General features: G+C 34.1%; 1 protein-coding gene across 7 annotated transcripts in view; it reads right to left on the bottom strand.

Moving 5' to 3' along the window:
* Positions 1-12,560, bottom strand: part of CNTLN (centlein) — a 330,124-nt gene that overhangs the window by 98,406 nt on the left and 219,158 nt on the right. For 5 of the 7 annotated variants that reach the window (XM_058565850.1, XM_058565854.1, XM_058565852.1 and 2 more), the window contains 4 exons: positions 11,786-12,321; positions 7,509-7,689; positions 1,319-1,409; positions 1,015-1,238 (listed from right to left, as the gene is read on the bottom strand). In XM_058565850.1, coding sequence (XP_058421833.1) covers positions 1,015-1,238; positions 1,319-1,409; positions 7,509-7,689; positions 11,786-12,321 — 1,032 coding nt within the window. The remainder of the gene's footprint in view (positions 1-1,014; positions 1,239-1,318; positions 1,410-7,508; positions 7,690-11,785; positions 12,322-12,560) is intronic. The other 2 variants (XM_058565851.1, XM_058565855.1) reach the window with 2 other exon arrangements.

The raw sequence follows: 12,560 nt of genomic DNA, 5'->3' as shown, positions 1-12,560 counted from the left end.
AATACACATTCTTCTCAAGTGCACACGGAACAGTCTCCAGGATCTACTATATGTTAGGCCACAAAACAAGTCTTAAATTTTTAAAAACCAGATCATAGAAAGTAACATCCAGTGTAAGTTTGGAACACGGGTCAGGTTTGGGTATAAGCCTACTCTGAGAATGAAGCCAGAACACAGTTCTTATTAGTATAACTAGTATAATACTAATCCTTTATAATTAAAACATTTCTAAGTATTGCTTGAATCAAAGCACTAGAATTTAAGTGTAATTTACAATTATGTGTGATAGCGATTTAAAAATTATTTCCTAAAATAATGAAAAGAATTCTTCCGTGTAAAACAACAAATTTCCAACAAGTCATTCCTTGTATAAGCAAATACCTTTAAGAATGGAGACTTAAGGAACAAACAATCTTTTCTTATTCATTTGCTTTAAAATTAAATTATGATAACCAGCAATAAGGTACAATGTGTCTAAAAATTGTTGCAGAAAACTCATTTCACCTGAGTAAAAGAAGCATAGATAAGTTATAGGAACACATTAAGATAAATATTTATATTAGAATCTTCACATTTTATACTAGCGTTTGCAAAGAGGAAATGAGGCAATTACTAGTTAATAATGTGATTTATAATAATAAATTCAAAGTTTTAGACATGGGCAAATGGGCAAGCTAAATGCATTTATGGAGACTGCATTTAAAATCCAAGATATAACACAAAAAAGATGATATAAAAATGTTAAGAAGAGACAAACTAAGTGGAAAAGGAATGCTAGTAAAGTGTCTGTCCTTTTGATGTGGAGTTCACTTTCTCATGTAGGTTGTTCCTTAATGTGACCTTATTAAAGAAACCTAAGTATTAAACTAATTACATTAGTTAGCAGCGCCTGGGAATTTTTTTTTAACTCATAGACATGTCTTATCACAAATACGAACCAAACAACACATGTAAAACAAAATATCCACTTTTATAATATACTCTATTATAATTTATTTTTAAAGGTCCCTTTACCTTTATTCTCTGTCTACTTGTCTGAAATCGTTGATCAGATACTTGCTGCTGATGAAGAAGCTTTTCATTGACTTCTTTATATTCTTTAACAGACAATTCTGCTGTTTTTTTGGCATTCTGAAGGACACTGTTTTGTTGTTGCAAGGATATAATCCGTTCTCGTAATAAAATAATATTGCTACTTGATTTCTGAGCAGTTATGTTTTTCCACTTTTCTCTGTTAACTATATAAAAATAATGTTCATAATATTTTAAAAATCACATTAAATTTAAAAGATATTGTTAATTTCATATGCAGTCTTACCTTTGGTAGGAACTGTTGTATGTGAACTCTTTTGAATATTACCATTTTTCTTTTGAAAAGTTGGTTTTTTGGTATTCTTATAACGATAATCCTGAATTTGAAGGTTTCATAAAAATTAGATTATTACTCAATAACAACTTCAAGTGAACCAATATAATAAATAATATTTCGTTACTTATAACTATATTTATTTATGCAGAGTTAAAAAGATCTAGACAATAAAATTCTGTAATTGATACCAAGAACTCATAATATGTACACTAACGTTGACCTAGCAGGCAGAAGTTACAAATATAAAATTAACCTAAAGGTAGTAGAAATTTAACCTAGGGACAGTTTAAAAATCTAGGAGTAAATACACTAGAAGCAACAGAAATAAAATAAGAATATTTAATAACTTATTCTCTGAGAATCTAAGTCCTTTTCTCAAGCAGGTGCTCTGTTGCAGGTAGACTGATGGATCCCTTCTGATAAATGAAGTTAAAATGATGTTGATGATAATAAAGTAACTTTTCTTGAAGCTGTACGTTTTCCTCATGGCATTGCAATACACTGAGGCTAAATAAAATGAAGCCATGTTGTTGACTTTTGTTCCAAAATGTTCACCAATTTTAAAAGCTTTCCCAAAGCAAAATTTTAAATAGGAATATGTTTCAAAAATATTGTAAATCCTAATAATAAAATACATGGTCTTGTTTAAGAATTTATCGGCTGGGAAAGAGAAACAATATCAATCTAAAAAACTATTTCTTTTTAAAAAAAAAAATTTTTTTCAAAGATCCCAATTCAGGAACAAATGAATAATTATAGTAAAAATGGAAGGAAAAAATAAATTTGATCCAATGTTACTTTGACAATGAGCCGTATATTTTATGGTGATGGATACATAAATTATACTATATTATATATAAGGTATGGCCCTAAAGTAATAGAACTGATTTATTAACATAAATACCAGAAACCCCTATCTAAGATAGGGTTTTCCTTTAAACTAATTACTTCTCTTTAACTATGTTTCATTTCTCAAAATATTTTTGAAATGCTTCCTTTGAACTTGTCTTCAGGACCAGTATACAAGATTATTTTTAAAAATGTTTCATTGCTTTATTAAGATTCAAGTGCCAAACATGTACTGAGCACTGTAAAAAGATCCAAAACAGAACTACCAAATTACCAATATTAGTCTCCAGACTTGGTATCAAATTAACTGGACCTAAAATAAAAAAGAATTGGGCTTTCATTTTTAGTATTATTACTGACTGGAAATTCAGAAAAATTCTTATATTTTGAAACAAGCACACTTAAAATGCTTGTTAAAAACACTTTAAAAAAGCACAATTTTTAACAAGGCAAAATATTAAAGGAAATTCTGAGGCTAAAAATGAAGTGAAAGCAGGAATCCCGAGAGACAAGTGACCAACAAAGTAGCCAGCAAAACAGAGCACAAATGACAATCCCTTGTGACCTTGAAATTCCATTTAAACAGCAGCACAGAATACAGAAGGCAGGGAAGAAAGCCCAGGCACCAATTCAAGATGAGAAATTTGAGGTCACAAAGCTGGGACATTCTGTGGTATCAACAGTTTGTACTTATTTTATTGCTGAATAGTATTCCATTGTACGGATGTACCACTGTTTGTTTAACCATTTCGCTATTGAAGAAAATTTTGGTTGTTGCCAGTTTTTGGCGATTAAAAATAAAACTGTTATGATCGTTCATGTATAGGTTTTCTGGATAAACACAAATTTTCGTTTCTGTGGGATAAGCGCTCAAGAGTGAGATAGCTGGGTTGTATGGTGAGTGTATGACTATTTTTATTTTTTTAAAGAAACTGCCACGGTTGCCCAGAGTTCTATATCACTTGATATTCACAGTAGCATTGTATAAGGGATCTAGTTTTTTGCATCCTTGCCAGCATTTGGTATTGTCACTATTTTTATTTTAGCTATTCTAATAGATGTATGTCTCTTCAGGGTCTTAATCTGCATTTCCCTGATAGTGATGTTGAACAACTTTATATGCGCTTTTTTGCCATCCATTTATCCTTTTCAGTGAACTGTCTGTTCACGTCTTTTGCCTGTGTTCTAAATGGATTGTTTGATTTTCTACTGCTGAGTTTTGAAAAAAAATCTTTATTTATTCAAGATAGGAGTCCTTTGTCAGATATATTTGTAAATATATTTTAATGGATAAATTGTGGTATATTGAGGTTTGTAAATACTCCCTCCCAGTCTGTAGCATATCTTTTTATCTTCTTAATAGGGTCTTCCACAAGCAAAAGTTCTTAATTTTGATTAAATCCAATTTATTGATTTTTTTTTAGGGATCATGCTTTTGGTATCATGTCTAAAAACCCTTCAGCAAGCCCTAAGTCCCAAAGATTTTCTTTTACGTTTCATTCTAAAAGTTTTATAATTTGATGTTTTACATTTATGTCTGTGATCCATTTCAAGATAATTTTTGTCTAAGGTATGAGGTTTAGGTATAGGTACATTTTTTTATGTAAGGATATCCAATTATTCCAGCACTATTTGTTGAAAAGACTATACTTCCTCTATTGAACTGCCTTTGCACATTTGTCAAAAATCAGTTGTTCATACTTGGGGACCCATTTCTAGGTTCTCTATCCCATTATGTAAGTAATAAACCTTTTTTTCGCTCTTGGTGGGTATTAGGGGTCATCAATCTTGACATCAAACTGATTGCTGGATACTGATGCCACCCACTGTGGGGCAAACACAAAATAGCTACCTTATTTTTTGGTTAAAATTTCCATTTGGTTCTTTTTTCTATCTCCTATTTCTTTGCTAAGACTTTCTATTTCATTCTTGAGACGTTCTATTTTTTCATTTGTTTCAAGCCTATTCATAACTGCTTGTTGAAGCATTTTTATAATAGCTACTTTAAATACTTGTCGTATAGTTCTAACATGTGTGTCATCTTGATGTTGGCTTCTGTTGATTGTCTTTTTTCATTCAAGTTGAGGTCTCCCTAGTTTCTTGGTATGATGAGTGATTTTTAGCTGTATCTTGGACATTTGGGGTATTATGTTTCAAGACTCTGGATCTTGTTTAAACGTTCCATTTTAGCAGGCCTCCTCTGACACCACACTGGTGGGGCAAGGGAGCACCACCTCAGTACTGCCAGTTGGGGAGAGAAGTCTAGACTCTGCTGACACCCTGGTTAGGGAGGAGCACCTCATTACTGTTTGGTAGGGCTGGAAGTTCAGGCTCCCCAAAGGCCTCTGCTGCTGATACCACCCTGGCTGAGAGATCAAGCATGGCCTTGTTTCTGCTCCTCACTTGGCCTCCATTGACACCGTTGAGAGTGGGTAGGAAGCTTTATAGATATGGGAGGTGATGAAAGCCCTCAACTCTGTACTTGGCTTCTGAAATCACCCTGGTAGGAAGGGAGAGGGCCATCTCTTTACTGCCAGATGGGGATGGATGTCCAGCTCCCTATATGGCCTCCAATTACATGGATGGGAGAGAGTCCTTACCATTTGCTCCTTACCTGGTCTTCTCTAACACCACCCTGATGTGAGAGGAGGAGCAGGGGTGCTTCCTTCTACCAGGTGAGAGTGAAAGTCTAGGTTCCCCACCAGGTCTTTACTGATGGGGGTAGAGGTAGGGTTGCAATTTTTCCTGCAGTTTGGCTAGAGTAGGGTGGTTAAAAGTTTTCTGTCTTGCTGGGTTGTCCCTTTCCTGGTCTTTTGATTAGAGAGAATAGAATTTTATTGGGGGCTTTTACTGTCTGACCTATCGGCGTTTCCAAGTTGCAGGTTTCTTCAGCATCTAGGTCAGGATACACGAGGCAGAATGAAAACCCAGAGAACTCATCGACCACGTTGTTCCTTGAGTCCTGAGATCCCTAGCTGGCCTGTCTTCTCTCTACTTTTCAGAGTGTTCTTATTGTTTTATTATGAATTTATATTAATATAATCCCTATCATTAGCACACAGGGTGTTTTGTTAAACTTGAGAAGCTGATTCTAAATTCATTTTGAAGAACAAAGGACCAAGAATACTGAAGAAACTCTTGAAGAACAACAAGATGGGGGACTTGTTCTATTATCAATCAAGACTACTATAAAATAACAGTAATGAGACAGCATGATGTAGATAAATATACTGATGGAACAGAAGAAACAGTCTAGAGACATACCCACAAGTATATGCACATTTGATTTACAACAAAGGTGGCACTGTTGAACACAGCAGCGAAAAATGTGAAACTTAATCCCTATCTTACATCACATGCAAAAATCAATGCCAGACAGACATGAAAATCAAAATAGTAAATTAGATAATACAGAAAAAGATAACAAGGAAAGTAGTATAAGAATATATCTAAGTTGGAGTAGGTAAAAAATTATTATACAGAAAACAAAAAGTGCTATTCATACAGGAAAAAAAAATTTGATAAATTTGATCACGTTAGAATTAAGATGTGCTGTTCCTTAAGACTCATTAAGAGTGAAAAGACACAGAATGGAGTAGGGCAAGATATCTATAATGTATATAAGCAACAAAAGGCTCATATATAAGAACTCCTACAAATGAATAAGAAAAATACAGACAACTCATTTGTAAAATGGGCAGCAATTTGAAGAAGCAATTTACTAAAGAATTCCAAATGGTCAATAATCATGGGAAAGTACTCAACACCTTATTAGTAATCACAGAAATGGAAATTAAATCCACAACAATATACCTCAATATACATACAAAGTGGCTGAAATGAGACAGACTAACATACCAAGTGTTAATGAGGAGCAGTAAAAAGTTTCACAGACTGCTGGTAGGTACAACAAATTGGTACAACACTTTGGAAAACAGCATTATCAACTAAATGCTAGAAACACATAATCTGTGGTGCAGTAATTCCACCCCTAGGTATTTCACTACAGAAATGTCCACACTCGCAATAGAAGACATGAACAAGAATATTCATTACATTATTTGCAAGAAATCCAAAGTTAAGCTACCCAAAATTCAGCAGTAGAATGGATAAATTGTGGTATATTCAGATAATTAAATACTATATACAGTAATGAAAATGAATAAACTCCACATAACACTGAGCAAAAGAATCCAGACACAAAAGAAGACATACTGCATAGATTCCATAATGTTAAAAACAGGCAAAATTAAACACAATGTTAAGAGAGAGAAAATTATAAAGAAAGTGAGGGGGTGATTAAATTAGAGATAATGGTTATCTTTGGGGTTAGTGAGAAGTTCTAATATTTTCCAAACACACTTGCTACAATTTGTCAACATTTATTTTCTGACTGTCCATAATGTACATAGATCTATTCAAAGTAGTTTATACTAATAGAATTATGAGTTACTTTTATTGACAAACTCATTAAGCTGCACATAAATGATTGCAACTAAACAAAATTCCCAACCAAATCATACGTGGCAAAATAGAAGACTTCTATAAAATCTATCTATTTATCAACCAACCAATCAATCAACAGGCAGTGAGCATATAATTCTTCATTTGAACTTTATTCCAGTGGTAACTAAAATAGACTTTTGTCCTCTTTGCACTTTTTCCTTCACAGTTCTGGCCAGATCTCAAAAAATAAAGATTTTTGGATTTGGTTTTAAAAGAACTCTATAGGTTAATTCAAAGACAATCTGATTTTTTACAACAAAATAAAATGATCTTTCCTCAGTTTTTCACTGATTTACGATGAACAGGTAAACCTTTTGGTGACATGATGTAACGGTGGTAAGAATTACTGAATAAGTTGTTGTGAAACATTAATTTTTTAAGATTTGAAATACATGGGGAATTAGGTAGAAATCAAAAATTTAAAGATTTAGTCAGACCAAATAACTTTATCATCATGAAGGCTAATGTAAAAACAAAAGATTCTTTACTTGGTATATTTCATATTCCTAAAAACAATAATGAGCTTATTATCACCTTTATTTTTTTTTGCTGAGATTATAAATACTTTAAGATTTATACTTAAAAGAATAATATCTATTTTCATTTTCATCTACGCAAAAGATTGTAACAAACTGGTACTGGTGAGTATTTTCACTGCATACTTCCAAGAAAACAATTTTTTAAGGATTCAAATTAAATCACTGGCAACAAAAATTGATTTAAGTTATGAAGCATAAGATAAAATTAAAAACAGCTTATAATTAAGCAAAATTGCATCGTATACCTTTGGGGTCTTGCCATCTATATTTGAATATATTTGTACTATTTTTTTTCCTTGTATTTGGCTGTCTTCTGTTTGGTCACTTTCTTTTTGGTCTCTTCCATCTTCTGTAGGACTTATTTTCTGGGATGTTTCTACAATAATTGTTCCCAAACTTTGAGAGGTCTGTGTTTCAGAATCACTGCTTTTGGAAAAAAAGGGGAGACACAAAACCCAAGAAGAAAAGTAGTTAAATGTACCTCTTTTAAGTTCAAGACCAAATAATATTACAGTAGACACTGCATATAAAACTCTAAGTGAAATTTGAGCATTTACTGGTTCTTAATGTTGAGAGAAAATTAGTCTAAATATATTTTAAATTATAAAATCTCATCAAGAAATTAGATTATCTATTATCAAATGACTACTAGCATCACTTCTATAGTATTTCTCTAAGTGTCAACTCAGGAAGCACATATTTTAACACTTCCAGGGTTGGAGCACTCACTACTCTTTGAGCCAGAGCGGAAAGCTTTAACCTTTCTAACAGAAAGGTTTCCCTTAGTCTGGGACAAAATTTGAATCTCTGAGGCTTTTGCCCATTGAGCCCAGTTCCATCTCGAATAGCCATTCATCATTCAATAAAATACTTGTGAAGCACCAACTATGTGCCAGGCACTTTTCTGGGCACAAGAGATAAAGTAGTAAGTGAATAAAGTAGATAAAAACTCCTGCCCTCATGTAGCTTTCATCCTAATGGGGTTGGGGGAGAGGTAACAAATAAGAATAAGTAAAATATATAGTATGTTAATAGTTTGTGTTAAAGAGAAAAAATAAAGCAAGGGAAGAAGATTAGAAGTGTTGAAGTTGAGTAGAACACACAAGTAAGCCCAATTCCTTTTCCACATAAATGATCTTTTAACTATTTGGACACAGTTATATGATACTTGAGACATCTCTAAGAAAAGCAGCCTTAGCTTGTTCAAATATTCCTGACATGTATGCTTCTGGGATGCTTTCCCACCCTGGTCACTCCTGAATGTGCTCCAGCTTATCTTGATGGAGCATTATGTCCAGAAGACAATTTTGTATCACAGTGTACCATGAGAAGTTACTTAGGAGAACTCTTGGTAGATGCAGACAAAAATTGTGTAAGCTTTTCTGTCAAGTATATTGTACTGTACACTCACATAGGATGTAACAAAACCTCCTAAAATATTTTTACATACACTATTTGCAAAGTTTCATATTTTTCCCACTGTATAGTTGAGCAATTGGGATTTCATAGCCAAGTAAAGGACCCTGCAGTCATTTGTATTACCATATCTTCCCAGTCTACTAAGATCCTTGCGGATTTTCATTCTATTTTGTGAAGTATTTTCCATCACTTTCAATGTCACGTTATCCACAAATTTGATAAATACGCTTTGCTGAAATTGTTTTCCTTCTTTAAGGTATTAATAACTCCTCCTGCTTATCACCCATCACAGAATGAGCACTGATAAAGGTAATTCTTACATCAGGACCCACAAAATGCAGCTGCCCCAGTGGCCTGGTCCATGTCAGTAATCTAAACCTAAGTCAGCTGCGCTTAAGGGAAACGCCTCACTGTCAAGGACACCTAACATACACCAATCACAATCCTGCAACTCAACTTTAGCTAGTTTACCTTACCCTAGAAAACAGGACCCACTGCCTTATCAGGAAATGCCGACCTCCTAGCCAATCACCCTGTTTCCACACTGCCTCTTCTAACGCTCTAGAAAACTCCCTCTTACCCAGGATCCCCGGGAAAGAGTACTCCACTGCTTATTAGGAACTGTACTCCCCCAACCCATGGACTGTATTCCCTTGAATAAAGGACTTCAAACTCGTTACTAACTTGTATTATTTTTGTCAAATGACAGCATGCTCTTGTAATATTATTCAACTATGGTAAATAAATATTAATAAAGTAATAACTATATAATATAGTATTTTATATATATAAAGGATGAACTTCAATTTTTATCAGTATCCAAGTAAATTTCTTATATTTCAGACTATGAAAAGCTAAAAGAGATAGAATTTTCTGAAGTCCTGAAGCTCACTGTGAGATTTCTAATTGTTTGAGAATACTTTGCAGCTGAGTGATTCCTGAGACTGTTCTGTCAGGCAGGAAATGTAACATTTAATCCTCACAGTGTAAAATCAAGTTTCATTGTTAAATCACTTAAATGACAATCCTGTTTTAAGAGATATTGTGTGATACATCTTCCAAAATATGTAACTTTCTGCACATGCACTAATATGATGAAATCAGAATTGAGTGTTATTACTTAACTTTCATGTATTTATTCATACATACATATGAAGGGAAGCAGAATACGTGACCCCAAAATTGCCACTTTGGCATGTGGATTATTTTGAGCTAAAGGCAATCAAAACCCAGCAGATTCAGGAAAAGCTCTTTACCTCTGCCCTCAACTGCCTAAATTTACATTGAAAAGGGGGCCTGTACCGGGAAGAGAGCTATTACCAGAGATACCTTTTTACCTAAGAAACATCTGCATAACAGGGCAACCTTTGTTTTCCAAACATCTCCTCTGCTTTCCTGTGAACAGTCTTCTTCTCCTTTGTATCCCCAGACTCATACCCTTTCCTTAGCTCAGGATGTTATACAAGCCTCAATCACCTGGCTGTCTTTTGAGCCTCATATCTTTGGGGTTCCTGTACATACAAAATTAAATTTGTTTTTCTCCTGTTAATCTGTTTTACTTCAATTTAATTATTAGACCAGCCGAAGAACCTAAAAGGGAAGAAAGGAAGATTTTTCCTCCTCAGCACATACTCACACATGAGTAAACTGCATCACTATACCATGAAAAGTGTGGTAAGTGCCAACTGGCTGATATATAATTAGCAGCTAAAACTAGAATTTCCTTGAAGACATAGATAAATGCTTAGTGGGTTTTAAGCTAAGTAGGATTTTATCTCTAATTGCTTTTGAGAACAGGGAAGAAAACCTTAGAAGAGGTAACAAAAAAATGGAAACACAAATTTGGTCCTTCTTCCTTACCTTCATAAATTAGTTTTTGAGTTTTTTTTGCCTGAAGACAAGGGGTTTGACCCAATGATCATTTAAAATAGTGGTTCCCAAAATTGTCTGTATACAAGAATCAGCTGGAGAGCTTCAAAAAGTACTGAAGCTTGTATCCCACCCCAGAAGTTATGATTTAATTGTTCTGGGGTGTGGCCTGAGCTTTGGATCTTTTAAAAGATCCCCAGGTGATTCTAATGTGCAAACAAGTTTGAGAACCACATTTTAAGATACATTTCAGTTCTAAGTTGGTGATTAAGAAAACTATCCAGAGACATCCCAAATCTAAAACAGACTACTATTGGGGATTAAAAAAAAAAAAAAAAAGAACTTGGGAAAATAAAAGGAAATACATGCCATTATAAAAACAAACCAGATTATAGAAAATTGTTCAATTTGTCTGTTAGCAATTCTGGCAACACTGAACTTTCCTATTATCTAGGTATTAAAAGAGGTGTTCTATTATCCATTTGTCTCTGTGGTTTTACTGATGTGCTTCAAGTACGTATATGAAGGTATAGCCAGGGGTAAGGGAAAGAAATATTATAGATTTTTAGTATTCTCCCGCTGCTCTTCACTAGGGGTTACATAACTTAAGACTAGGAATTTGCAGAGCTTTAACTTTAAAGAACTAATTTTTAACCACCATTCAATTAAAGTTGGTACAATGACTTTGCATAATACATACATGAAATAATTAGTGAAGATGGTTCTTAATTTAAAGGATGTTAAACAGCTTGTAGACATCTGGTAACAAGCTGAAATGGGTCATTCAAAATTTATCTAACTAAATTAAGAGGGAAAAATGTTTCTCCTCCCAGGTTGGCATGTCACAAGATAACTAAACCGACTTAGTAGGCTTGCCTGGGAATCCTTAGCTGTCAGTGGTGAATATGCAAAGGGCCAGCAAATTAAATCAACCTGCCAAACTGTCAATTTCAAGCCTCATGACTGCATGAAAATAGCATCACTGGAAGAAATCAAGCATTGCCTTCTTTTGGGTTTCTTGGCACCTATTCAAATACTCATGCAGTTGTGGCTAATTTTGCATGCAAATTTCAGTCAATAAGCTCAGAACAAGACCTCCCAAGATATTTCAAAGGATCTGACAGTATTTTTTCTGAATACCAAATCGACAGTAGTTGAAATTCAATCTCCATTTGCTGGTACTTTACATATGCACAGTGTCCCCACCACAGAGCTAAGTTAATGAGAGCCTTACCTGCTTTCACTCACATCCTCCCAGCCGTCCTTGCTGAGGTTCTCAAACACATTGCTCATAACCTTGATGGAGTGATTGAGAACAGTGTGGTAACGACCCACAAAGCACTTTTTCTTGGCGGCTTTAAGTTTCACCTTGGTAGTGGTTGTCTTACAATCGTACTGTCCAGATCTCACTTCCATGGTGGCCATCTCAGATTTCGCTTTGTCTGCTGAATGCTGCACTTTCTCCATTGAATTCATCAGCTCTTCATTTTCATTTCTCAACCCATTAGCTTCTGCCACTTGTCTCCTTAGGGAAGTGACTTCTCTCTCCAGCTCACTGATTTTTGCTTGAAGTTCAGTTTTGTCTTTTTCTACGTCTTTACTCTCATTTTGTAGCTGTTCTAGCTCTTTTTCTCTGGTCCTTGCATCCTCTTGCTGCTGTTTTAAGAGGGATTTCAGGAAATCATTTTCTTTCATTAATTTTTTATTCCCTTCTTTTAATTTTCTTGACCTCTTCTCAAAAGATTTTAGCCGATTTTCCAATTCAATAACCTAAACAGAAGAGTTTAATTTATTCTTTTAAAAGTCCAAAACCATAATCTACTGTATTTTCATTATTGTTTCTAACTTATGAAAATGAAATTACATTTACCACAAGGACAAAATAAATCTCAAGTACTTAATTTCTAAATAATTCTAAGGTGGTGTAGATAAATACATTCTAAAATGCCATAACACATCTGTTGAATAAAGGACAGATGGTAAAAGAAGTTAAAATTCTACACAAAGTG

Source organism: Diceros bicornis, chromosome 22 (assembly GCF_020826845.1).
Source record: "Diceros bicornis minor isolate mBicDic1 chromosome 22, mDicBic1.mat.cur, whole genome shotgun sequence".
Taxonomy (NCBI): domain Eukaryota; kingdom Metazoa; phylum Chordata; class Mammalia; order Perissodactyla; family Rhinocerotidae; genus Diceros; species Diceros bicornis.
This window is presented reverse-complemented; position numbering and strand designations above follow the sequence as displayed.